Raw genomic sequence first — 25,468 nt, 5'->3', positions numbered from 1 at the left:
AACTATAATTTCCAATACACCGTGCCTGTAATTTACGAGTTAACACATGGCAGTAAACAGTAGCTCTACACGCCCTCGCACTCCGGCGAATGGGCCTTAATCCAGAATTAGGACTTTTGTTTTCTCTAATCTCCCTGGCCAACAGGTTTCCTTTTGGAGCGTTAAACTCAAAAGCCTGTTGTGCAAAATATAGGCTGCCAATTAATATACCAATTTACCAGTTCATATATAATTGCCATAACTCGTCTAACAACAACATTACAAAATATCCACAATTTAAAATAACCTTTTTAAATATTTTGCACTGTTTCATATATAAGGCCTATATAGGCCTATATAAGGTTTCAGGCTGTAACAAGGTGTTAGCTAAATCGCCTAATAAAATCATTGCTTTTTGCTGCTTTTAAAGCGTTTACAGCTTACATTGAGTATAATTTAAGCATATACAAACGTATATCCTTGACCGGTCAGTTTTCTCTTCAGTTATCCTGCAGAGGCAAGGGGCAGAAACATGCAAATACATGCGATTTTGCAGTAACGCCAAACGAAACGGACACGCGCGTTCACGATTCTTCTGGCTTCAAAATCTGTGACGGTATTGCTAGGGTGACGTACATACAATCGTACGGATTTCTTACAAATTACAACACAATTTCCCATATTGCATACCATGTATACCATGACATATGTTTTAATGAGTTGTTAGGTCATCTGTTTCTTTTGAAAGATCATTTTTAAAATAACTGATTGTAGATCTTTAACAATGCATCATTCAGTGCAGAATATTTCCAGCTAGTCAAAAGAATAACAGTCTGGATGATTTCAGAAATGGTTGTAATGCCCTTGGACAGTTACCATAATTCAGACGTGACCGTGACTGCATCTGTGACTGAATTCCAGGGCTTACTTTTAGGACCACGGTCTTTTAGTGCAAATTAACAAACCTGAGGATTGCAGAAGTTTTCTAGTTAAATGAAAACCACATTTTTGCCAATAATTACAGATATACAAGGGAAAAAACGTGGGAGAGCTTAATATGAAATAGACCAGATAGTATCATGAGGAAAGATACACTGAAGCAATACTTCAGTATGCCAGAACGTTAGAACTTTTTCACAACTAGGTCTTCTAGCAGGTTGGTGATCCTGATCAATTCTGTCTGAAAGCTGTCTTAAAACAACAAAGAGAAAGAATCGCAATTACAAGTCCTGACCTGAAATGAACTGTGGACTGAACTAAAGAAGCATGTCTGAGCAAGGAGGTCAACAAGCCTGAGTTACATTATGTTTGTCAGGGGGACTGGGCAAAAATGTCAGTAATGTACTGTGAGAATCTTGTGAGAAGCCACCCTAAACATTCTATTTATGTCAAAAGGCTAACAAACAATACTTTGTGTGTCTGTGGGATCTGAAAATCAGAAATGGTAACTGAAACCTGAAATGAATCTTTTCCTGGCTATTATTGTGAAAGCAGTTCGTGAAATAAAGTGCACAACCTAACTGACTTAATACAGGAAATGTATAGCAATATTAGAGATGTTGAGTTGGTAAAGAGTGCCTTTATCTCATGTGCATATGAACTTTTGGCCTAAACTGTATAAACATATTTCAAAGCAAACAATTTATAATTGCAATTTATAGTGTTTTGGGTCGCATATTTATCCATCGATTTCAGTGTTGATTAAACATTTGAGTTAACAATTTATATACCAGTCAACAAACTGCACAAGGCTGGCAAGACATCACAGTTCAATATTGTGGGGTTCATGCTTAAATAACCAAAACACAGGAGATCACAGCTTTTGCTTCCAGTATTAAATGTATATTTCAAATAATACTTCAGACAGAAAATCTAATTTACTGCATTTGCCTGACACCTCTCATGCCCAAAGTTTTTCCCTGAAGCTACTGAGCAAAGCACCTTTGAAACTGCCAAAATAATTATTCATGTTTTCATTCATGTTTTAACTGCACTGAGTTGTTAGATAATATCAGACTTTATATATATATATATATATATATATATATTTAAAATTCTGAATGTCTATATATATATATATATATAGACATTCAGAATTTTAAATATAGAAATATTGTTTTTTGATCTTCAAATGGTACGACATAGCCAAAATTGACATACATTCATACAGTTTGCTGGAAATGTTTCACTAGGAATAACCCCAATGCTGCTGCTGCTGCGGATGATGATGATGACCCACATCTACGATGTTTGTTTCTTTCAGATGGCATTTAGTATTTGACTAGCTAGACAGCTATTTTTTCACAGAACAGAAAAAAATCCACAACCAATGTCTATTCATTCGACATGTAATTGGTATGCATAGTTGGATGGTTGGGTTTACCTGACTCACATGTTCTAACCACAAGATGGTGCTCTCAGCACATTTGTTCCGCGATCATGCACTTGTAATTGGGCTGTAAAACGGAGATTCGATTGATTTAAAATGATTGGCCATGGGATTAACTAATCGGGAAGCTTTAACAACAATTCCAGTCACACATACACATTTCTCGGCTAACACATACAATAAACGACAATTAAAATGTGCATTTGGCAGGTACAGTTCTGAATGCGACGTGAGCTTCTTTTTTTTTGTTTGTAGGTTACAAGAGACAAAAACATCGCTTCAGTCTGACACAGACTAAAGAATTCCCTCCCGCGGCCCATCCCCGCCCTATCCTGGTTCTGTGCGCCTTGCTCAAGCCTAGCTGCGCAGGGGAGGGGTCAGGAGCAGAACTGGGAGCGAGGAGAGAGGAGTGAACAAGGAGACCGAGATAGCTTAGGTGGGTTTTTGAAAGGACCGCAACGTTCATATCTGTCTCGGCCTACGGTTTTTTTTGGGGCCACACATGCGTTTGAATGGACACGATACCGTTAACATAAGTACGAAGATACCGAACACGGTGAGCCAGATACGGTGTGTGTGTGGCGCAGCGGGCTACGACGCCCAAATTTAGACCCGCTGGAATTACAATTAGTTCGTAGCGCTCGGAGGATCGGTCGCGTCGCTGGCGTCGATAAAAACGGAGCCTGTTTCTGTAGGCCAAGACCACAACTACACGTCGGACTTGCACAAAAAAAAACACAAAGGTAGACTTTCGAAACTCTTCTCTTTTTTTAATCGCGTGTGAGTGAAAATTCCTGGTGTTCTCAAAGCTTCGTGAGGGGTGTTTTTCGCTAATGCGATACTTGGGATTTGTTGGGTGGGAAAGTTTAGAAGTCACCTGGGCTAACGATATAACAGCCGTCGCGTTAACGACCAAACGCGTTAGCGGTTAGCATGCTAGTAAAGTTAGCTAGCTTAGTAACGTCGCCTGGTTGGCTAGCTAAGCTGCCGACTACGACTCTCGTTTGCGTGGTCTGTTGTGAAAATGGCCAGTGTTTCAAAGCTAGATTGGGTTGTGTTTAATTCGACCATTCGTTGGGTTTAAACCCCCCACAGCCAGCGAGCGCGTCCGTGTGTCGCATGAGGAATCCCCGGTGGGGAAGCGTTCATCCAGGCTGTGGTCTGTCATATTCTCGGGATAACTTGGCTCGGCAAACCCTAGAAGTTGTTCTCTGCTTACGTTGGTTGTTTGTATTTTGTGTATAATTGTAGGTGTCTGAATAACGAATATTACATTTGTTTCGTTCAAACATTTGTTTAAAATGCCATTTAGTATTTCAGTTATGTGCTTTTCCACTTCTTTGCTTGGTTCGGGTTCAAGCCAGACATAGATTTTTTTTTTCGTTGCACCTTTATGTAATTGGCACAACATTTGTGCATGTGTTTTCTTTAAGTATTAATTTGCCATTTTAGATAGTTTACGGTGAATAAACCTGCACATGTGCACATATTAGAAGCCTGAAGGTAAACTTGGCGAAGGGTTTTGAAGTTCAAGCGACCGTCTTGGGTGATATGAAGGTGGACAAGGCCCAACGACACCTGCACTTGCGGAAGTGCCTTGTCGAAATCTGGGTTGGTGCCTTGGTTGGTTCACCAGTTTCGAGGTATCGTTTGTAAACTGGTGTTGTAATCGCCTAGCACGGTCAGAGGCCATACGTTGGATCATAACGTGAACTAGCTACTGTTTCAGTCTTCTGTCCGCCGATAACTTTTGTGTCGTTTCATCACATTCGCGTTTAACCTGGCATGCAGTCATTTGGCGGATTTGGGTTCCGTAACCAGGCTGTTGTTTTTAATTAAAATGCGAAGTATTTCTTTTTTTTTTTACTAAACGTAAAGTTTAGCACAGGAGTTGGTAAGCTGGAACCTGTTGAGTCGGTCTTGTGTGGATGGGTGTGTATGTGGGGGAAGGGACAGGCGTGGCTCCATGTTTTTTCTTTGTAGCTCCTTCTTTGCATTTACAGACAACGCAGCCGCCGGTGTGAAACAGGTCAGCGTGACTACCGACCGACTGGCTACTCGCTTACTAATTCTACGTCCATCTGACTTGGCCGATTTATCTGGCATGAGTCATTTGAGATTGTGTTATAAGTGTCCGTGGGGGGATTCATTGCTTTTAAAATGCTTGGGATCTTTCCCGGTTTGCCTACGGGTCTGTGTACCTTGACCTGTGGAGTCCAGAAGGGGCTGGGCGTGTTAATACTCGCAGGTTTCCTCAGAGAATGCACAACGAATCCCCGAGTGCTCCGGCACCAGACTGAGTTGGTGAAGAATGTTGTGGCCGGTGAGGTTTTGAACCAGTTGAGTGCGCTTTTGAGACGTATCATTTTTGAAACACTGTAATGACTGGGTTTACTGTTACACGGGTGTGTCCGTCAAACACGGAAGGGGTTGAGCACTTTTTAAAAACACACGTACAGCTAGTTCCTGCGCTTGCGGTCTTCATGGACTATGTCGGTACTAGAAAATGTAGAATTTGGGGGACCGAAATATCACGGCTAATGCATAGGTTAAACGAAGACGTCCGTTGCTTTTTACACCTTTTTGTCCCGAGGGAACAACGGTTCAGCGCCAGTCCAGTACACCCCCCCCCGCCCCCGGAATGCTTGCTTTAAAAGGCTATGTCATCGGCTCTCCAGTTTCCGGGTTGTGCTGACCACACGCGGCCTGAAATAATGAAGTAATGACTTGGGGTGAACTTAAAACGCTGTAAGAGTTTGAGCTTCATGAATACTCAAGTTACTCATGAATACTCAAGACATGTTAAAAGTCCTGAACTTGGGCTGTGTGTAAGGCGGGTAAGCTTGTGAATCCGTGTAGGTAGGGATTGTGAGGAAAGGTCCAAAGTTCGAATTATTATTTGGAATCGGGCCAAACCCATGGGATTGGCATTTGACATTCAAATGTAAACCTTAATCAGTATGAATTGTGACACTTGTATATTGATCAGCTAATATACCACTATCGCGGACAAATTAAGGTGTCTGAAGTTTTGGGAAGAAGTGTATTTTCCATCCACTCACAAAATTTGACATCAACAGAGTTTTTACATTCAACAAGTGATTTCATAGCGTTAAATTATAACAGGAAAGAAAAACCTGGCAAATGCAGTTAGCTATCTCTCTTCACCCATGGTAGTAGGTGGTCATACTGAAGAAACCTGACTTTCTTGTTTTCATTTCTTACCTTTTTCTTTGGACAACAGTCTGTTGGTTTCAGACCTTCACCATAAATTTCTTCTGCATTACCCTCTTTGGTGGTATATGTTCACCACTTATTCTTTAGATATTGTCTGCTTTCTCTTGTTGTAACTTGGATGCCATGGTAAAGTCAAAGAAATTCAGTGTGTAAATTTTCATTCATACCCACCCACCCAGATACCTGTTGCCTAGCTTCAGTGGGATATGCACACACTGATGTCTGTTTACATGTATTTCAGTGTTTCAAGCTCATAGCTGTAGGTTTAAGCTGCATAATTCAGTCATTATGCGATGGCCTGAACAGTGGTGTTTGCAGTCTTTAAGGTTTCTATTTTCCATGGACACAGTAAGGACCAAGCTAAACTGAATTACTTTGGTCTAATGTAACTTGTGGCTAATGGTGCCTTTCCTGTATCTACTAATCATAACTAAAAATTTAGTATGTTGATGACATCACCATGATTGCATCTATCTGTTTTCGCTCTGTGCTCAAGGCAGTATCAGTGGGTCTTTGCCTCTTACTTGCTGATCTGTATGTACAGATGGGTCTTTGTGATGAATATTTTCTATCTTTGTGATGTAAAAACTGAAAAGGCTGTCAGGAATGCAGTCTAGCTTGGCTCAGTGGTAGTGGGTAAGCCCCCATAAATGTAGCTTACCTCTTTGACATAATTTCGGTGATCAAGTTGTCTTTGACACTTTGTAGTTGAGTTCCTTGGTTGTTTGCCCAGCAAAACCTACATAAAGTTTCACTCTGTTCTGGGTCAGGCCTATTTAGAGGCATGGCATTTTTTCTCCTCTGTCACAGACTTTGGAATCCTTAGTACAGTTGCCAAAAATAAAACAGAGCTGTTATGCACAGAGGATGCTCCATTAGCTTATCACTATAAGCCTAAGTATCCAGAAGTGCACTTTGAAGGTATACCCTTTGAACATAAGACTAGGTTATTAGGCAGTGTATCTATGAACAGGCATGTATTTCAACGCATCTTTGAGAAATTAGTATGAAAATGTGGGTGTTCTTGTATTTTTAAAAGTTCAGAACCCCACTGAGTTGGTGCCTTCTGAAATTCGTATAGGTGTTACAATTCTTGCATGGAAGTGTTGATTTTTCTGCATGGACAGTTTATATTGTGTGTGTGTGCGCACTGGTAGCTTGGGAGTTCGAGTGCAAGTGTTTCAGGAGAAGGTGTGCATCATTGAAACTCGCCCCCCTCAGACTGAACCATTCTGAGTCACAGCTTTCACGCTGAATCGGACATTGTTAGACTGAGAGCAGACATGGAAATGGATAGGATAGGAGGCGGAGAAAAGAATAGGGGTGTGTTCGGAGAAGGAAGAGGACTTTTTAGGCATTTTTAAACTGCTGGAGAGGCCAAGGCAGGCTCTGACATGCCACCAGCTGGAATGTGTGTACGCATGCGTGATTTTTTGATGAGTGTCTTTGCTCTTTGGAAGGGATGTTGTGGAAGTGCGTTGAAAAACAGTTTCAGTAGTCGGTGAAGCTAGCTGCTGTCTCTGTGTTTTCAAGGACGCCCCCCTCCCCACCCTCCATACACTCTTGGACACACATTTACTATTGTTCCCCTAACCACCAGATGGACAGCTGCAAATATTTCCTCTCTCTCTCTCTCTCTCTCTCTCTCTCTCTCTCTCTCTCTCTCTCTCTCTGTGGTTGCTGCAGTGAGGCAGCGGGCAGAGCTCTACTAGAGTACACTTCTCGCTCACGGCTGGCGGGGGCCATGGCTGCTGTGCCGTTTTAGCATAGTTTTGACCTCGGCCAGAGCAAGCTTCATTTTCGAGCTCCCTCTCATTTCGGGAGCTACTGTTTGCTTTGAAATGTTCTTTCTGTCTGCTCGCTGATCTCATTCGAGTGACTGCAGACTTGTGCTCTTGGATTTTGGTTTGGCTGGTGAAGTAGTTGGACTACACAAGATTCTAATCATGGATATTTCTCTTTGATATGGTTGTCTTGATCTGAAGAGAAAACTTGCCACTCTTCATCTTTTTGCCTAGGTTTCGTGTTCTGCGGTGTCATGTTGTTTTTAGACTCAAACTTTGGCTTACAGTCTAGTTATTTCTCGGTCTTAAGTCTTCTCTCTAAGGATAGGACCATATTGGGCCAGGTTCCCTTCCTTTTTAGCTGTGACCTTAAACACGATTATAATGAAGGCAAAGTGTTCAGTAAAGTTGTAGTCGAGCACTTGAGTCATGAGCACATGTATTTTCTATTTTGAAATTTAAGTGACGACACGTTTCACAGATAAAAAATTTCCACCAGTGTGACTGGTGCATTTTTGCAATGCCTTCAGAAGTCGTGGACTTCTTCCAGCCAGTTTCTCTTTGTGTTAGAAAGCTTTTGCCGTGTGGAGCGCAGCACCCAGAAATAGAGCACAGCAGCTCAGCGACAGCTTCTCACCTGCCGTTCACACCGTGCGTCTCCCTGCTCAGCTAACGGGTGCTAACGAGGAAACGCAAATCAGCACGGCCGTTTATTTTTACGCACAGCGCGTGTTGAGAAGGCAGGCAAGCGAAACTTCCACATGTTACCGAAAAGCTCGCACTTTGGAAGTGCAGGCGGGACATTAGCGTCCGTGTCTGAAGCAGGTGCGTTAGTGTTTCTGTTCTAGACTAGGCACGCCCATGTTACCAGCGGTTCACTTTCAGCTCTTACGAAGAGAGCCTTTATGGCTGGTTGGTTTCAAAAGTTTTTAAATTGTCTTGAAATAATGATCCCTGTAAAGTTTATTCTACGTAATTGCGGCTTTTATGCAGTGCACAATGGCTAAAATTACAGAAGTTTACAAGCTAAACGTTTCTAGCCAATAGAAAAAAAATAACATTTTAAATGGGGGGAACTCGTACCAGTGTCTGAAGTACTGCTATTTTGTTGCAAATGCTGAAATCACACATCTGATTACCATCAGTGTCACTAGTGTTCTGAAGGTGAATAAATAATTCATTAGATGGAAATGACTGTTCTTGTTAAAATGACCTTTCCACTTGCCTTGCAGCGCTAATATTCAACACTGGCCATGGCAGGTCATTTAAATTATCAAACACAATAGGTTGTTTTGTATAGAATTTGTTTACTATTTTGGCTGTCATTTTTAATATTAAGTTCTAATTCACCCATAGTCATTCTTTGATCAAAGGCTAAATGCCTCTGCGAAGACAGTTTCACATGCAGAACAGGCAAAGATGCTTTGTAGCATCTCGTTTTTCTTCAGTAAATACAACTGGTCTTTGTCATGGCGGCATCTGCGTGGACAGGACCTCTCTGCGTGTTTAATGTTGGGAGATGTTCCTCTTGACCAGGACGGACGTTATCTGCTCCTCAATTTCAGTGTATTGTGAGCCGTCTGCCTTCTTTAGTGCACCGAGTAGCCGAGCGGCCTCCTTTAAGAATGGAGCCGCTCAAAGGACAGATGCAGGTGGACTTGGTGAAAGTGAAAGTTTGCTGTATGCTTACATATAGGTGGGCAAAGAACACTGCAGCAGTCTCTGTGCTGTTTATTTGACCTCTCTGAATGAGAGTAAAAGTGAGTCTTGCTTCCTCCCAGTAATGTACCTGCTGTGAAAGAGCTTCACATTCTCAGGCCCTGTATGATGTGGCAGTTCAGTGTATGTGGAGGTTGCCTAATACTGAGTTGTTGTAGTTGTCTGGTGTGATACGAGAAGACCTTGGCTAGTTTTATGTTGTGACTGAGCTCGTTATGCCTGCCTGAACATGATAGATATTCTCCATCACACGCATGTTAATCATCCTTCTTAAAAACCAGTTTGGTTTCCTGTCAATGGTGCTGTGTGTGTACCGTCAGTGTTGGGACTGTATCGGAAAATCGGTCTCACTTTCATCAGGTCTCTTGGTTTTATCTTTTTCAACATGGCTTTCATAGAGCATAACCTTTCAGCAGCTTTCTGATTAGTTTAACATCAAATCCCATATTTTAGACATGTGGGCAGATTTATAGTTACCCCTCCCAAATATTCCTAACCGCTTTCAAACCCTTTCCTGTTGTCCCAGAAGATTTTTAACTTGACACTAAGCTGCTTACTAGATAATACAATAACAGCTGCTGTCTTTATGCTGCTATGCTTCTTTGAAACTAGGCTGCTCTGTTGTAGCTGTCAGGCTAACCGTGTGCTTGTTAGTCATTCTGTCCATGTAGTGTCCTCTGGGAAAACCTTTTTCCAAGGTACACTTAAAATTTTTTTGTTTCTTTGGTCATCATGTGAGTGTGTTTCGGAGAGAGTGCTGGTATCTCGGTCCATTGAGAATAAACGTGAATGAAGGTGTGTGAGATCTTTCTCGGTGCGTACGCAGTGGTGCGAGTGTGTAACGCTTTCTCTTCTCTCTCAGTGTGTATGGAGCAGTGTGAGAATGCCGCATCTCTCCTGGCGTCTGTGCGCGAACAGGAGATGCAGTTCGAGCGTCTGACTCGAGCTCTGGAGGAGGAGAGGAGGAGTGTGGGTCCCTCCGGCACCCTGCCCCGCCCCCTCCCTACCCTGCAGGTAACACCTCCTCCAACCAGTCACGTGACCGCAGGGGTCATGCCTCGTTGCCCCATCCCACCTCCCATTCTCGTTCTTACCATAAGGCCGTACTCACACCCCCCCTCCCCACCTATGAATCTGTTCGTGTCATCATGCACGGTGACCATCATCCTGCATCGTCATGTTCGTAGCATCATCTCCCTTACAGTGCATGATGACTCACCACATTTCCCCTCATTAACCCATCATCCCTCCCCCTCCATCCCTTCATTTGCATTAGTTGCATCCTCTCTTCCCGGTTGCCCGGGATGCACAGACTTCCTATTCATCTTGCCATAAGTCTTCCACATTGCCTCGTAGCATCATGTCTGCATCGTTGCATCACTGGAGAAATGCTGGATCACGTCACCTGGGATCAGCTTTCTTACAGCAATCATGCATGCTGCTGCCCCGTCGCCACTAAAAGACCACGTGCTTCACTCATTATATATATAGTTGTCATCTCCCTGTTTGTCAAACGCATGCTTGTATGTCTTGTATTACATGGATGAAACCTATTATATTTGTTGAGTGCCAGTGGATCACCTGAAATGATTCTTCTTGGACCAACATTGACGATTAAACTAGAGGACATCTGATTCATATAACCTTGGGCCGTTGTTACGTTTAGAATTAGGTGCTATATGAAAACGTCATCACTTTTTGGATTTTGATATATCCTGATAAGGCTGCACCTTGAATGGTGTGATCATATTTCTACAAGGAAACTTTCGCTGGTTGGAGATATTGTGGGTTTTTTTTTTTTTTTTTTTTTTTATCAGATCCACAAATGTGTTGACAAAAGGTGGTGAAGGGAGTTTCTGATTTAAGTCTACCAGTCCTGGCTGTCCGAGATGAAGGCCAGGCCGTGGGGCCCAGCAGCTGTGTTGTGGATGTCCTGCTTTGCAGCTGGTCTCATTTCAATGTAGCTTTTCTCCATATGGCATGCAGTTGATTTAAGGTTGAAGAAAGAATTAACACCTAGCCTGAATACCTTTTGCCATTTCACAGTGGTACAATGGTAATAATGCAATAAAATAGGACATTGTTTTAAGGAATTCAGAATATTTGCCTTCTGTTATTAGTGATAAATGAGTGATTCTTTTTAAAGAAACATATCTATACATTTACATTGCAAATTAGAAGCATGTAGTTATATCACAGCCCCATGCTAAAGTGAATATTATTTTTTTCCTTCATTGTGCTTCAAAAACAATTACTGTGAACACAAAGTATTATGTAAATGTAAAATAAAAAAGGAACAATTACATTTACAGAGGTGTTTAGAAAGTTTACTGGACACTAAAGGATATTCACAAACTTGTCCCAACACTACCTGCCTTGTCTTGGCTTTGAGTTTTGGGTCCTTGCCATTCTGGAAAGTGAATCTTCACCACAGTGTGAGGTCCTTTGGTCTCTAGAGTAAGTTTTCCTTGAGGATATTTGTTCTTTTGATCCTGTAATATTCATCCTTCTCTTTCAATCCTGACATCCGTTTTTGAGAAACATCCCTACAGATTGGTGCTACCACATACAGGCATTACCGTGTGGAAGACGAGGACCATGTCCATGAGCGGTGCCCCTGGATTACTCTAGGTCATGAGCGGTGCCCCTGGATTACTCTAGGTCATGAGCGGTGCCCCTGGATTACTCTAGGTCATGAGCGGTGCCCCTGGATTACTCTAGGTCATGAGCGGTGCCCCTGGATTACTCTAGGTCATGAGCGGTGCCCCTGGATTACTCTAGGTCATGAGCGGTGCCCCTGGATTACTCTAGGTCATGAGCGGTGCCCCTGGATTACTCTAGGTCATGAGCGGTGCCCCTGGATTACTCTAGGTCTTGAGCGGTGCCCCTGGATTACTCTAGGTCTTGAGCGGTGCCCCTGGATTACTCTAGGTCTTGAGCGGTGCCCCTGGATTACTCCAGATGTAGTTTAGGGGTTCAGTCTTGATCGGATGCGATTCATGATCTATTAGGTGCCTTTTTCCAGCAAGCTCCAAACAAGCCATGTTTTACTGCGGAGTAGATTCTGTCTGGTCATTTTACCATGAAGAACTGATTGGACTGCTGCAGAGATGGTTGCCCTCCTGGCATGTTCATCCTCATGCTGGGCCTCTAGGTTATCAGTGACCTTCAGGTTTTTGGTCATCCGCCTAACAAAACCTTTTCTGCCCCTTTGATCCATTTGTCTGGGCAGTTGGATTTAAGCAGATGCTCAATGGTTCTGAACTCGTTCTATTTTAAGAATGAAGCCACCGTGTTCTTTGGGACTTTCAAAGCCGCATATTATTTATTTAATTATATATTCTTTGCAGTCTTCTCTAGATCCATGTTTCCACAGTCATGTCTGAGGTCCGTGGACGATTTATTATTATTATTTTTTACAATTCCGCGTGTCGTGGCTTGTTTTTCCTCAGTCATGCTCTGTCCGCTGTGGGAATTTATGAAGACAAAGGTGTGGCTTTTTCAATTGCGTCCAGTCCGCTGAATTTATCCTTGAAGATGGTTTAAAGAAACAGGATTGCTGACCTCAGTTTCATAGCTAATTTTGCAGCAAAGGGATCTGAATGCCAGTTTAAATACAACATTCCAGGTTTCTATTGTTGGAAAATTTACCTTTGTAAAAGTGAGCTTTTGCTTTCTGTTTTGCAGAGAGATTAGAAATTTCATTTGTTTTTGTATGTATTTTAGAAAGTTAGGAGGCCTGAGTATTTTTTGAATACGGTCTAAATATGTGCACATGACTGTCTTTTGTGGTGCATTTTACGTATTTGTTGCTTTCATGGACAAATGTACTCATACATACACATGAGTTTTTAAATAGCATAACCTTAAATCAAACTGTCCTGCAAAGACATCTGTTTTTCTGGCAGCTTGTATGAACAAAAGCGTGCTTCGAGCTGGAACGATGGAATAGTTGATGTGCAGAATCAAAATGATGTCTTTAGTGCTGCTTGGTTATTTAGCGTTTGAAATTTCTGCCTGTTCTGTTACTTGTGCTAGACATGAACTCGAGAAGGAAAATAATAGGCATTGGGTGTTTTGTAGTCAATTTCTGTGATTGTGTGGGGTGCGGTGTGTTTTGTAACCCCTCCCTCTACCACCCCAGACGCTGAATCTAGTTTCAACGTGTTCAGGCAAATCTCCCATAGTTAATTGGGGCTAGTCTGCCCAGAAACCCCCTGAAAACCCTGATGGTTGTGTGCTACATGCTAGATAAGAAAGGGGAAAAAAAAAACTGGTTCTGTCAGTGTTGTGCTCTTTGAAATGGATTACACAAAGCTTTGACCCTCACCGGAAGTTGCTCAATGTCTAGCAGACATTTTACTATTCTAATCTCCTGTCGCTTGTGAATGACACATGCTACTCCCTTTTATGGTAGTCATATGCTTTGTTGCCGTGTGAGGTGATAGGTTTTATCAGTGGTATGACTTTCGCTCCTTTTTACGCTTATGCACGTCCTTTTCTATGTGAACTACACTCATTTCGTGTGTGCATCTCTGTTGCTGTGATCTCAGATTAAGGAGATGAAGCAGGGACACAAGCCAGTGGATCTGGAATATTTCTTTTCGCCCTTGTCTTCCCTTTGTTGACATAGTTGTGGCAGAAATAAAGATGTAGGGTAGGTTCTGGGCCTAACAGGTTCTCACAAGCCTGGGCCTCGCCTAGACCTTTTTACCCAGCTCAGAAGCTCCCTCTGAGGAATGGAATGAGTACTGTGCTCATTCCTTTTCTGATTTTTGTGTGTCTCAGCATAGTTGCAAGATTGAAAGCTATGCTCCACTAGCCTCCTTTTACTTATTAACAAACTTCGTTCATACGTTAGTTTTTGTTAAGGAACGTGTGTGCTAGCGTTTGTCTGGTTGTGTGTGTGTGTGTGTGTGTGTGCTAGCGTATGTCTGGTTGTGTGTGTTTTGCACTGATGGAACGCCATTTCTCCAGTGTCCCAGAAACTTGCTGCAGCTCTGAATGTTTGGAATAGCTAAGCAGCCCTCGCACTGGCAACTGTGACGTCTCTGCCATAATCCTGCAAGTGTGTGCCCGTGTGTGGATTTTAATCTCTTCCCCCCCCTCTATCTCTCTCTCTCTCTCTCTCCCTCCCTCTCTTCATCCACACCTGCTCCCCCAGAACGGCCGTATTCCTGGTGATGCAGAGTTAGAGAGACTCAAACTAAACGAGGGATACATCAACGGGACACAGGTAGGGCGGGTGAGGGCTGTGAGGACGTCTGACCCCTGGTCTGCAGCCAGGTGGCGTTTTGTAAGACTTTCCACCATACGGTGGCTATTCACCATAGTGTGTTTGAGCATTCGTGCTCACCTGTTTTCATACATGTGCCCTTTACAGTACAGAATGTTGGACCCTGGTCATGTTGTCGAGGAGACGGTCACCGTAGAGGAGGACCCCCGGGACACATCGCCCGTCATATCCGTGGAAACCAGCGAGGACGGCACAACCCGCCGCACTGAAACCACAGTAAGAACTTTCACACGTCTGTATTCCCAAATCAGTCCCCTGCGCCTCTGTGCTATACACACGTTAGTGTGTCCCTGGCTCTAAATACTAGTGAGAAATCTAGAAGTTTCTTTAGAGGTTATTGTTAATCTCCAATGTAATTCTGATGAGAGGAAAATAAACTTTAATTTCTTATCAGGTCAAGAAGGTTACCAAGACTACCACAACTCGAACGATTATCCCCTCAGTCTCCGACACACTGTCTCTGGATGGCACTGGTTCCGTCACCGGCATGGGTGGTTATAATGCCCCAGTAGACCGCATGTATAGGCAGCCAGGTGGACCCATGGATTACCCAACTGCTACAGTCCCTCGTAATTACCACTATGGACCACCAGGGGGCTACGAAGACTACCGCAGTGCCCCACCCTCTGAGACCTACGCCAGCCTCAACCGTGGTGTCCGCATGGAGGATCGCTACAGGTGTGTCAGCGTTAGTCATGGCAGGCAGATGAAGGCTCGTTTAAAAAATATCAATCACTTGTTTGCGTCAAGTAAAATTCAGCAATAAAATGCACCACATTGTGGTTTTTTTTTTTTTTTTTGTTACGTTGCCAATTTCACAAAGATCTTTGAGTTTGTTAGTCATGTTAAATTGCCATGTGGCTTTATAAGAAATTCACGTCCAATATTTTGGGTGTGGCAGTAATAGTCTGAAGTAAGGGCGTTACAGATCCCAGGTCTGTGTTTGCGCTCTTCTTAGTAAACCTGGTGCGTGTATCTCTGCAGACCTGTGGACGGCTACCGAACGCTGGACTCGGGTTATCGTGCCCACAGCAGACCCCAGCTGGACCCCTACGCAGCCCAGCCTCAGGTGGGCCGCATGGGCAGCGGTATGGAGATCTCCGGTATGCAGCGCTTCATCCCGGAGCCCTACGGCCTGGAGGACGACCAGCGAAGCCTGGGATACGACGATCCCGATTACGGCATGGGCCCTCCCATTCACTACAGCACCATGCCCCGGCTAGCGCACGCACACCACGCTCCCCCTCCGCGCAGGACAGGGTGAGTGGGGGGGGGGGGGGCAGTCTTGTTTCTTGGCACTTTGGTGCTTTACAAATTGCTGGGTTTTTAGGGAGTAAAAGTGACCAGTTGTTTTTGGGTTGTGCCAAGACGTGATGGCCCATGTGATGCTGGTGTGCACAGGTCGTATGAGGGCACTCTGGATGGGGATATGAGTGGGGCGGGCGACATGTACTACTGGGGAGGAGGTGCACCTCTGGCCCAGGGAGAGAGGGGCAGCATGGCCTCTCTGGACAGCACCCTGCGCAAAGGACCGCCCCCAACATCATGGAGACAGCCCGAGCTGCCAGAGGTCATCGCCATGCTCAACTACCGCCTAGACCCGGTCAAGAGCAACGCTGCTGCTTACCTTCAACATCTCACCTTTAAAAACGATAAGGTACATATGCGTACATTCTCACGTTTGCACGCGGTGCGCACACCACACAAGGAGCAGGGGGAAAATTCCTCTTTTTCTCTCCTATCTAGGTGAAATCGGAAGTAAGGCGTCTGAAGGGCATTCCCGCACTGGTGTCCATGTTGGACAATCCAAAGAAGGAGGTTCATCACGCAGCATGCGGAGCACTGAAGAACATCTCATACGGGCGAGACCCTGACAACAAGATCGCCATCAAGAACTGTGACGGAATCCCCGCCTTGGTGCGGTTACTGAGGAAGACCAGAGATCAAGATCTGACAGATACCATCACAGGTACACGCCCAGGACCACACACACATACACAGCAGCGCTTCACCGTAACGGATCGTGTTGATCGGTACCTCTCGTGATCCTCAGGCACACTGTGGAACCTCTCGTCTCATGACTCTGTGAAAATGGAGATCGTGGACCATGCGCTGCACGCTCTGTCCGACGAGGTGATGGTGCCGCACTCGGGCTGGGAGAGAGGCAGCGAGGGCGGAGAGGAGACCTGCAAGCCGCGACACCTGGAGTGGGAGACGGCCCTCACCAACACGGCCGGGTGCCTGAGGTACTACCTGAGAGGCTGGGGCGGACCGGCGGGGCTGGGGTGTGGGCCAGTGCAGGGCTCAGCAGAGCCATCTGAGGGAAACCGCAGAGTAGAGAAGGGCATTTTGTTTTTTTATGTTGGAAGTGCTCAAGACACATCTGTAAGGGACCAATGGGGGCAGGGGGGGGTGTGTGTGTGTGTGTGTGTGTGTGTGTGTGTGTGTGTGTGTCCGTCCTGCATCAGGAAGCTGCTTCGTTTTACACAAGAAAGAGGGGAAGTTGAAAGGGAAATGCTTTGTGATTTGAGTTAAAGGGGTTGGGGAGGGTGGGGGGTTGTATATGTGTCAAAAGCTCTGTGAAGGAGTTTTGGGACAAAAGTGAAATGTGATCTTTAAATCCACTTATTTGTCTTGAGTGCTTCTGAGATGCTGCTTTTTGTCTATAAAATGTCCTCTGTTCACTCTTGCCTTCCACCTGATTACATCCACACCAAGCTAAACGTGTCTTGTTCTCAATCTCTTGGACTCCATTACATTACTCCTGTCTTGCCTTTTCAGGGTATTGTCCTTTAGCAGATTATCGTAATGAGTTAATTAATGGTCAACTTCACTAACATTTAAGGACTGGAGTGAAAATGTGCTCTGTGGTGGTTGTCATGCAGCTAATTACTGCTCTGTGTTAATGACGACACATGTCTGCTGTCAACAGTTTGCATTAGGAGAAACAAATGTAGGTCATATTTGGAAGCATTACATGAAGCTTGTGCTCTTGTTCCCTTCCTGTTCTCCTGTACAAAATACGATGAGTCATTAAGAGAGCAGTCAGATTTTGAGAGAGCATGGCCTCACCCCATTGACCTTTAACGCGGGGGGCTTTGCTCTTTGCAGGAACGTGAGCTCAGAGCGAAGTGAAGCCAGGAGAAAGCTCAGAGAATGCACTGGGTTGGTCGATTCACTCATGTACATCGTGCAATCCCAGATTAACTGTAAAGATGTGGACAACAAGGTAATATTGGTTACAAAGGACTTTTGTTCTTTTTTTTCCCTTGCCTTCATTAAGAAACCGTGTAATGTTTTGCAGTAGGAAACTCTGCCAAGGTGTCCAATTTTCAGAAACCCCATTTCCGTATTCATCTAAGATTTTTTTCCGTGTCTCTAGTTGGTGGAGAACAGCGTCTGTCTGCTGAGGAATTTGTCCTATCAGGTGCACCGGGAGGTGCCAGGTTGTGAACGCTACCAGGAGACCATGCCTGTCAATCAGGGCCCTGCCCCTGCCAACCAGAAAACAGGCTGTTTCAGTTCCCGCAAGGGCAAAGGTGTGTGTGTATGTGTGGGATATATATATTGGTGGGATACTTTGAATATTTTGTGTAATTCTGCTAAATATCGCAGATCTTAGCTTTCTTGCATGTGCTTTTGGTCATGTGGGTATATGTGGTGGTGTAGGTTTGTGAATGTAAGCTTTTTGCTTTTGGTGGCTGGGGTGCTGTGGCTGTGTTTCTCTCACTGAGATCCTCTCTCCCTGCCGGTGCATTCCTGCCCTGGCCTTTCCCCCCCCCCCCCCCCCCCCTTTGCTGTTCTTTCTTCTTTCGGTCCTGTAACAGATGAATGGTTTTCCAAAGGTAAGCCTCTCCTTTTGTGAACTTTGCTTGCTTCTCAGAGATCACTGTTATACTGTAGTCATTTCACCTCACCATCACCTCTCCTTGTATTGGCTTAGGCACATCTATTGGTAAATTCAGGCACTGCTCTTGCTTATGTAGGTAAAAAAAAAAAGTAAAGGTGAATATAGTCCATAGTCTATTATTCAAATATTTTTTGTAATACTATACTTGGCCTCTAGGGGCACCATAATCCCCAACACTACCTGTGCACCTTACAGCTTAACTATAGTTTGCTCAACTAGAACACTTGACGTTCTGTTTGATATTAGGACAATGTCTCACTTCTGGGACTTGGACTTGACTCACTGATTTTCCTACCAGATTTGTAAAGGCAGATGTGGCATCAAGTGGATCACTTCCAGTCTTGTAGAACCTGTTCTGTAGATCTGGCATGTGTCAAGTGTTTGCCCTGTTTTTGTTTGACTTTTTTTTTTTTTTTTTTTTTTTTTTTTTATATCTGACAATTTCAGGGCGGAAGGAGGATGATGGATCTGCAGACACAATTGACATTCCAAAGAGAACCACACCAGCCAAAGGTAAAGAATCTTGATTGTATTGAGACCATTTTCTGATATGTCTTATTGTCAGTGTTTACTAACGTATTCTATACTGTAACATTTGATAAAGAGCAGAGTGCATGTAACTGTAATTTTTTACAGCAAAGTTAATGAACAGTAATAACACTTGCTAAAATTGATCAATCGCCCTCTTCCCCTCAGGTTATGAGCTGCTGTTCCAGCCGGAGGTGGTGCGTGTGTACACGTCACTGCTGAGGGAAAGTAAGAACCCATCTGTTCTGGAAGCTTCCGCAGGAGCCATCCAGAACCTGTGTGCAGGCCGCTGGACTGTGAGTACAAGCCTCCTGCCTGACACTCGATCGCTATGAAACACTATTGCCATGGTCAGTGACATTTTTGCTTAGTCATTGACGCAAGCCCTCTGTGGTGTCTCTGTCTCTGTCTCTCTGTCTCAGTATGGGCGCTACATAAGGGCGGTCATGAGACACGAGAAAGGGTTGCCCATGATGACGGAGCTACTGGCTCATGGGAACGACCGTGTGGTCAGAGCCATGTCTGGGGCTCTGAGAAACCTGGCTATCGATGCCCGGAACCGTGACCTGCTTGGTTAGTATTTGTCCATGCAGACTCATCTGTGCATGCGTATGTAGGGAAAGCATTTGATCTTCGGATAAACGACTGCAGATAAATTTGGAAATTTTAAGTGTAACAGTAGCAATTTAGCAAGTCTTGTGAAGATTAATCGCATCATAGTCCTTCTGCTTTCAATGCTGAGTGGCAGACTTCACAGTTCATCTCTGCGTAGGCTATTCTTGGTAGCTTACTTTCACACTATCAAATCAATTTAGAAAAAATAGCATGTGGTGGCAGATTGCCTATCAGGCATGAGCATGGGCTGCAAACTTCTACCAACTTTTGAAGTAGGAGCCTATAAAGAGCAACACCACAGGGAGAAAAACCCCACTGCATGTGAAATGTTTATTATGCCTAGAGCAGTACAATGGTGGAATGCTTCATGTTCACATTCCTCTCTTTCACTCGCGCGCTCTCCCTCTCTTGCTCTTTCTCTATATCTATCTATCTATCTATCTCTATATCTATTTATCTTTCCCTCCCCCTCTCTATATTTCTCAGGTAAGCATACCGTGCCTAACCTTGTGGCCAACCTGCCGGGTGGCGGGCAGAGCCAGCCCGTCCGCGCCCTCTCTGAGGAGACTGTGGTGTCCGTGCTGAGCACCCTGGCAGAGGTGGTGGGCTCCAGTGTGGATGCCGCCAAGACCCTGCGCAGCTCCCAAGGCATCGAGAGGCTGGTGCTCATCAACAAAGACGGGTCAGTCCGCCCTCGCTCTAAAGTTCCACCGTGACTGTTGGCGACTTTTTACGCGGGCCACTTGTCTACGTCTGCCGAGTTCTCTTCGGTTTGGGTGGTTGACCGTAACCACGTCTTGACGTGGCCATCTTTGCATGCGGAGGGATTTTAGAAAATATTGGTGTCTGCCTTCCTTCCTGCAGCAACCGTTCGGATCGGGAGGTGCGCGGGGCTGGCCTGGTGCTGCAGATTGTCTGGGGCTTTAAGGAGCTGCGCCGCACGCTGGAGAAAGACGGCTGGAAGAAATCAGACTTCGTGGTGAACGTCACCCACCCCAGCAGCAGCCGCAGCAACGGAGGCTACGAGGACAGCAGCACCCTGCCGCTCATCGACAGAGGTGAGGAGCCCCGCTCTACCCGTTCGTCCTTCCCTTCTCTCTCGCTTGAGTTCCCAGCGTGAACATTTTTGCTTGAGGCATCGTTGAAAGTGTGTATGTATTTTTTTTTTTTGCCCTCCAGGGGGGAAGCAGGACCGAGACAGGAACATGATTCCACTGAATGACATGGGATCAGGTGACTCGCATTACTCAGTCATAGAAGCTCTTGCTCCTTGATGCAATGGAGCTGAAAAAATATTCAAACATTTCGGGTGAGATTGATGGAAATGTTAATTTCTGACTTTGCTTTGTGTTCCAGACGCTTACACTACACTGGACCAGAGAGGAAGAAGGAACACTTTAGATGACACTCTAGAGCCTGCAGACAGTGACGCAGCTCAGGTACAGACGAACGTTTAAAGGACTCGCACCTCCTCTCACTTCTACAGCAGTGCAACTCCTGACATTTTCTATAAAATGAGAAGAGAAGACTTCAAGCACAACTCACTAATATGCTTTGTTACATGACTCTTAATTCCTCACTCTCACTAATAACAGAGATAGACAATTTCAATTAACCCCCTTGACCTTTTCTTTGTTTCCTTTCCCTTTCTTAAATGTTCTTTTGTCTTGGTGACCCTTTTCACCTCAACATTTTCTTTCTCTCTACCCCTCCTCTCTATCCCTCCCTCCCCTCCTCCTCCCTCCCCCCCCTTTCTCTCTCTCTCTCTCTCTCTCTCTCTCTCTCTCTCTCTCTCTCTCTCTCTCTCTCTCTCTCTCTCTCTCTCTCTCTCTCTCTCTCTCTCTCTCTCTCTCTCTCTCTCTCTAACTCACTCAGGGAGGGATGTATGGGGAGAGGCGGGGCTCCATGCCCTTGCTGGACTCTTACGACGGTTAGGCCACTCCCCATCCCTCCACACTCAGTGCATGACCGAGCATGGTATGTGTGTCCACTGCCTCCTTCCTTCACTGCATGGGCTCTCAGTGTATGTGGTGTTTGTGTCCTATTTGTCGCTGCAGCTGTTGCCTCCTTGACGATATGATTTGCTGTTCTTGCAGTCTAGTTGTGCGGTTGCTCCTTTAGTGTAGTCTTTGTATATCCGTGTTGTTCGGGTGTCCACTATGGTGCCATGGCTTACGTGTAGTTGTATAACCTTCTCCCACATGTACGCTCCTGATGGGTTTGTGCATATGATGGCACATGCACAAAACGCCCTTCATACGTTTTGTGACATTAAGGTTTTTTTTTTTTTGTTGTTTATTAATCTGCATATCCTTTTTTAAAAAGGGATTGACAAGTTCACTCTTGTTTAACATGTTGCTTAGCTTCAAAACTAAAATGAATATTGAGCTTTATTTATAGCAGTGTTGCATATATTACAGCCACTAATCTATAATACAATTACCAATTGCTTTAATGATGTGCCTGGCTGTTATATGAAGAAAAATGTTTGGCAATAATCAATCCTGCATTTTGTTGAATGTTTATTTAGGACTAAATTATTGGAGGGAGCTCTATGCATTCATAACAGCATAGTTTTTTGGTGTAGAAATAGGGGTGTGATTAATTAAAAATGAATAACATAACTGGGAATGACATTGGAGTTGTCTATCCCCTTGAGTTAAAAGTTTGAAATTTGTCTACCTACATGTTTCTCTTGACTCTCTTCACAGAAAAACTGATAGTGTGTATTACTCGCGGTGAGCGCCCCCCTCCTGCTTACTGTCCCTGCTGAGCCGCCGATCTCATCACGAAGGGACCACAGACACACTAATCAGTGATGAAAAAGAATCTCGTCCTCAATCATTACCCCCCAACACACCCCTCTCTCTCCTTCTCTGAGATCCTAATGACTGACAGCCACTGTTTGAGGAGGCAAACACTACATTGACATTTTTCCACGTGGTACTATTTGACACAGACCACAAATTTTTGCCTTTCGTGTGAAAGAATAGTTTAACTAAAACAAGTCTCTTCCTCCCATTCCTACATCTTTTTTTTCTATTTTTACTTTTAGTAATTCTTGTAGAACAACATCGTATGTGAATGTGGTCTCTACAAAAGCAGTTATGACTTCATCGATTGGGTTTCTTCTACATTATGACCTCAGTCCTCCCACTACATTTGACATTTGTGACCTCGTTTACTAATAACTATATAAGTTGGCGCTATATTTATTCGTCCCACCACTACATTTGTCACTGTATTGTGCTTGTCTGTATCTTTTAGACACTAATGACTTGCATTATTTCATACTCATGCTTTTCAAACTGCCACTACCTTACCTTTTTTCTTAGGAATTTATGTAGCTATAAGAATGATCTATACTTGCATTGGATTTTTTCCCATGTTTCAATTTGCTTTGCAGTAGACAGTGATGAACATTTATGCCAAACACCACTGTCTTGTAAGTGACAATTTAAGGGGAGAGAACCTATGTATATACAGTATCTCAAAACGTGTCATTTATGTTTTGGGAAGGGAATGGGTCCATTTTGTAATTTAACCATTGCCTCACAACTAAGTTACCACTGAAGCAGATACCACTCGCCCTTGGTCAGTTTTTGCAGCTTGTTTGTTGTTGTTGTGATAACTTGTTGACTCTCTAAGGAGACTGGTGATGCCAATTGTGTAGTTAGATATTGATAGAGGAGAGGTTAAGCAGTGATGTTCAGTTATGGGTAGAGAAACCTGTTCTAATTGGTTTGCCCTGTATCAAGTGCTCTATAAGGCATCGATGCAAAGAAAATTCCCCCCTTCTCAAGATGTTTGGAAAACAAAGTGAGAAATGGTTCCTGATTCTCAGTTTTTAGACAGGGTGCCATATTTATAAAACACCTCAGAGTGGGGAGTGCTGTCTGTGGATCAGATGACTAGGATGAACAGTTACCATAGAGCATATGATCCAAAAACGGTGCTTGCACTCTGAGCTAAATCCTGTGGACCAGTTGAGTTCTTCATTTCCTGTTGTCTGAATATAGATGAGTGTGTAAATATGATGGCGTCTAACAAATCCGCCCTGCTTACACTCGAACGCTTTGCTCACAGATCAGTCACCTGGGCTTCTGTGTGAGTGTGCGTGTACGAGTATGAGCATGGGTTTTGGAAGAATGTGTGAGGAAGTGCTAGGTGTAGGCTTTAGGACCCAGAGTGGGCCCTGTGTTCAGCCTCTCCCCTCCAGTGCCTGTCTGTGTTGGGTGTGAATGACGGAGTTTGCTTTGGTTTCCACGTGATGAGCATGGCGCTCGTTCCTTAAGACTGCAGATTTGAAATGCACAGTGCGTCTGATGTAGATATTTGCTGAAGGAATACTCTAGCACTAGGAGTTAAGGTTGTTTGAAATCAACCCCACCATACACACACGCACACACGACCAATGATTTCTTTAGTTTTACCTTTCTCTCCCTAGCGTTTTCCCTGTAACACACTACAGTAATCTGACCAGTTAAACAATGGATTTTTAAAGAGAATCTAGAAAAGTAAGGGACAGTCGACTGTGTTTGGTTGTTCATATGTTTCATGAACCTGTGGACTTTCCGAGGGATGGAAAAGACTTCTTAATGAATCTCTTAAAATGACAAGAAATCTGTTACCAGAGAAATTGAGGCTGAGCTCGGATTTTGATTCTAGCTTGATATTTAGATAAAAAATAAAAGCACATTTAACTATATATACCAGAGAATATTTGTTAATTTTAATTATTTTCCCTCTTGGTTTTATGTCTCTTTGTTATTTTGTTTTTTCCCTTTTTTATATTATGATTTTGGGTAATTGTTTTTCTTGGGCTGTTGTGGGTGAATGCATATGCAATCAGTTTTATTTTTAATTAAATGCATTTACAGTTTATATCTTTTAATTAAAAACAAAACCAAGAAAAAAAATCGTTCATGTGTCATGTATTGTCCGTTGTCATACAGTTTATATGCAAGACTAAAAAAATCTGATCATTCTGGTAATAAATATTTCATCTCTTTTCCTTGGCTCTTAAACATTGCACCTTTCTTCCTTGAACATGTAACTTAGCAATACCGTTTTTAATAAAAGGATGATTTTTTTTTTTTCCAAAGCTTGGACGTTTTTATTGTGTATTATTGACGTGAAAATCGCTGTAAAGCTGAAATTCCTCATTCGTAATGTTACGGCTCTGGCCACTTCCATCACTTCCTTGGTAATGCGTTCACAGAACGAGTTAGAATATGGAAGCAAATCTCACTAGATTTTGAAGTGTAAACGCCTTTGAATTTCTAGAGCTCAAAATATTTGCATTTAAATTGGGCACCCCCTCCTGCTTTCAACCCTTTTTTTTCTTTGATTCATTTTCACTTATTTTTAAATATTTAAAAAATCAAAAATGTAACTTGCATTAGTTGACGCTAAAATTCGGATGCAATACAAAATCCAGATTAAACGTCCATGACACTAAGGTTAAGCAATCGAGGCCATCTCTGATCAACGGTGGCCGAGAGAACCCACCGCGCTGCAAATATGCAAAGCAAATTCATCAATGTTAAACGTGCAAATGCGAATGTAGTCACAACACGTTAAAGTGCATTTTAGTAAAGCTCTTCAAATGTAGCTAGCTATTTAGAAAAGTTATTAAATTGGATTTTTAAACAGTTTTTAACCATTAGTTTGTTTAAATGCCTAGCTAGCCAAGTACATTGTAAAATGTACTGCGGCAGTGCATTTTGACATGGTAGCATGAATCGATAGATATGTCTATAATTTTGCGCTACGGGTGTGAGCTGACTGACGTGAAATTAGCATGCGCAGTAGCCCTAGTTGGACAACTCGATGGGTAGATTTTCAGAACACCGGCATATCTGTGTCATTTTTGCTGACTGAGGGGACGAAAACACGAAAACTGACTGGGAGATAGCTGCCCCACACAAGCTGATAGCTATCACTGCCTCCTGTCATGTTATTGCTGTTAATCACCAGCTAACTGTGTGCAAGAAAAAAGCAGACTGGAA

At 43.8% G+C, this 25,468-nt stretch overlaps 1 protein-coding gene across 8 annotated transcripts; it reads left to right on the top strand.

Moving 5' to 3' along the window:
- Positions 1-2,527: 2,527 nt before the first annotated feature.
- On the top strand, positions 2,528-24,541 carry ctnnd1 (catenin (cadherin-associated protein), delta 1). Of its 8 annotated transcripts, none has more exons than XM_076974294.1 (21): positions 2,528-2,804; positions 9,971-10,122; positions 14,273-14,344; positions 14,492-14,620; positions 14,799-15,082; positions 15,389-15,664; positions 15,806-16,061; positions 16,151-16,373; positions 16,458-16,650; positions 17,516-17,633; positions 17,787-17,943; positions 18,232-18,249; positions 18,762-18,827; positions 19,011-19,138; positions 19,265-19,415; positions 19,944-20,139; positions 20,322-20,515; positions 20,637-20,690; positions 20,814-20,896; positions 21,333-21,387; positions 22,169-24,541. In XM_076974294.1, the coding sequence occupies exons 2-21, from the start codon at positions 9,976-9,978 to the stop codon at positions 22,228-22,230; spliced, it is 2,862 nt and encodes a 953-aa protein (XP_076830409.1). In that variant the 5' UTR covers positions 2,528-2,804; positions 9,971-9,975; the 3' UTR covers positions 22,231-24,541. The 8 variants fall into 8 exon arrangements, with proteins under 8 accessions (XP_076830409.1, XP_076830408.1, XP_076830410.1 ...); XM_076974293.1 differs by having other exon boundaries at positions 2,528-3,111; XM_076974295.1 differs by lacking the exon at positions 9,971-10,122 and having other exon boundaries at positions 2,528-2,924.
- Positions 24,542-25,468: the final 927 nt, after the last annotated feature.

Source organism: Brachyhypopomus gauderio, chromosome 15 (assembly GCF_052324685.1).
Source record: "Brachyhypopomus gauderio isolate BG-103 chromosome 15, BGAUD_0.2, whole genome shotgun sequence".
NCBI classification, from domain to species: domain Eukaryota; kingdom Metazoa; phylum Chordata; class Actinopteri; order Gymnotiformes; family Hypopomidae; genus Brachyhypopomus; species Brachyhypopomus gauderio.
This window is presented reverse-complemented; position numbering and strand designations above follow the sequence as displayed.

What these genes read in the sequence shown, in the direction of transcription:
- ctnnd1 (XM_076974294.1), top strand. Translation starts at nt 9,976, where the DNA reads ATGGAGCAGTGTGAGAATGCCGCATCTCTCCTGGCGTCTGTGCGCGAA. An exon ending in GATACATCAACGGGACACAG is followed by an intron (nt 14,345 to 14,491) that starts GTAGGGCGGGTG and finishes TGCCCTTTACAG; the next exon opens with TACAGAATGTTGGACCCTGG. An exon ending in CCGGAACCGTGACCTGCTTG is followed by an intron (nt 19,416 to 19,943) that starts GTTAGTATTTGT and finishes TATATTTCTCAG; the next exon opens with GTAAGCATACCGTGCCTAAC.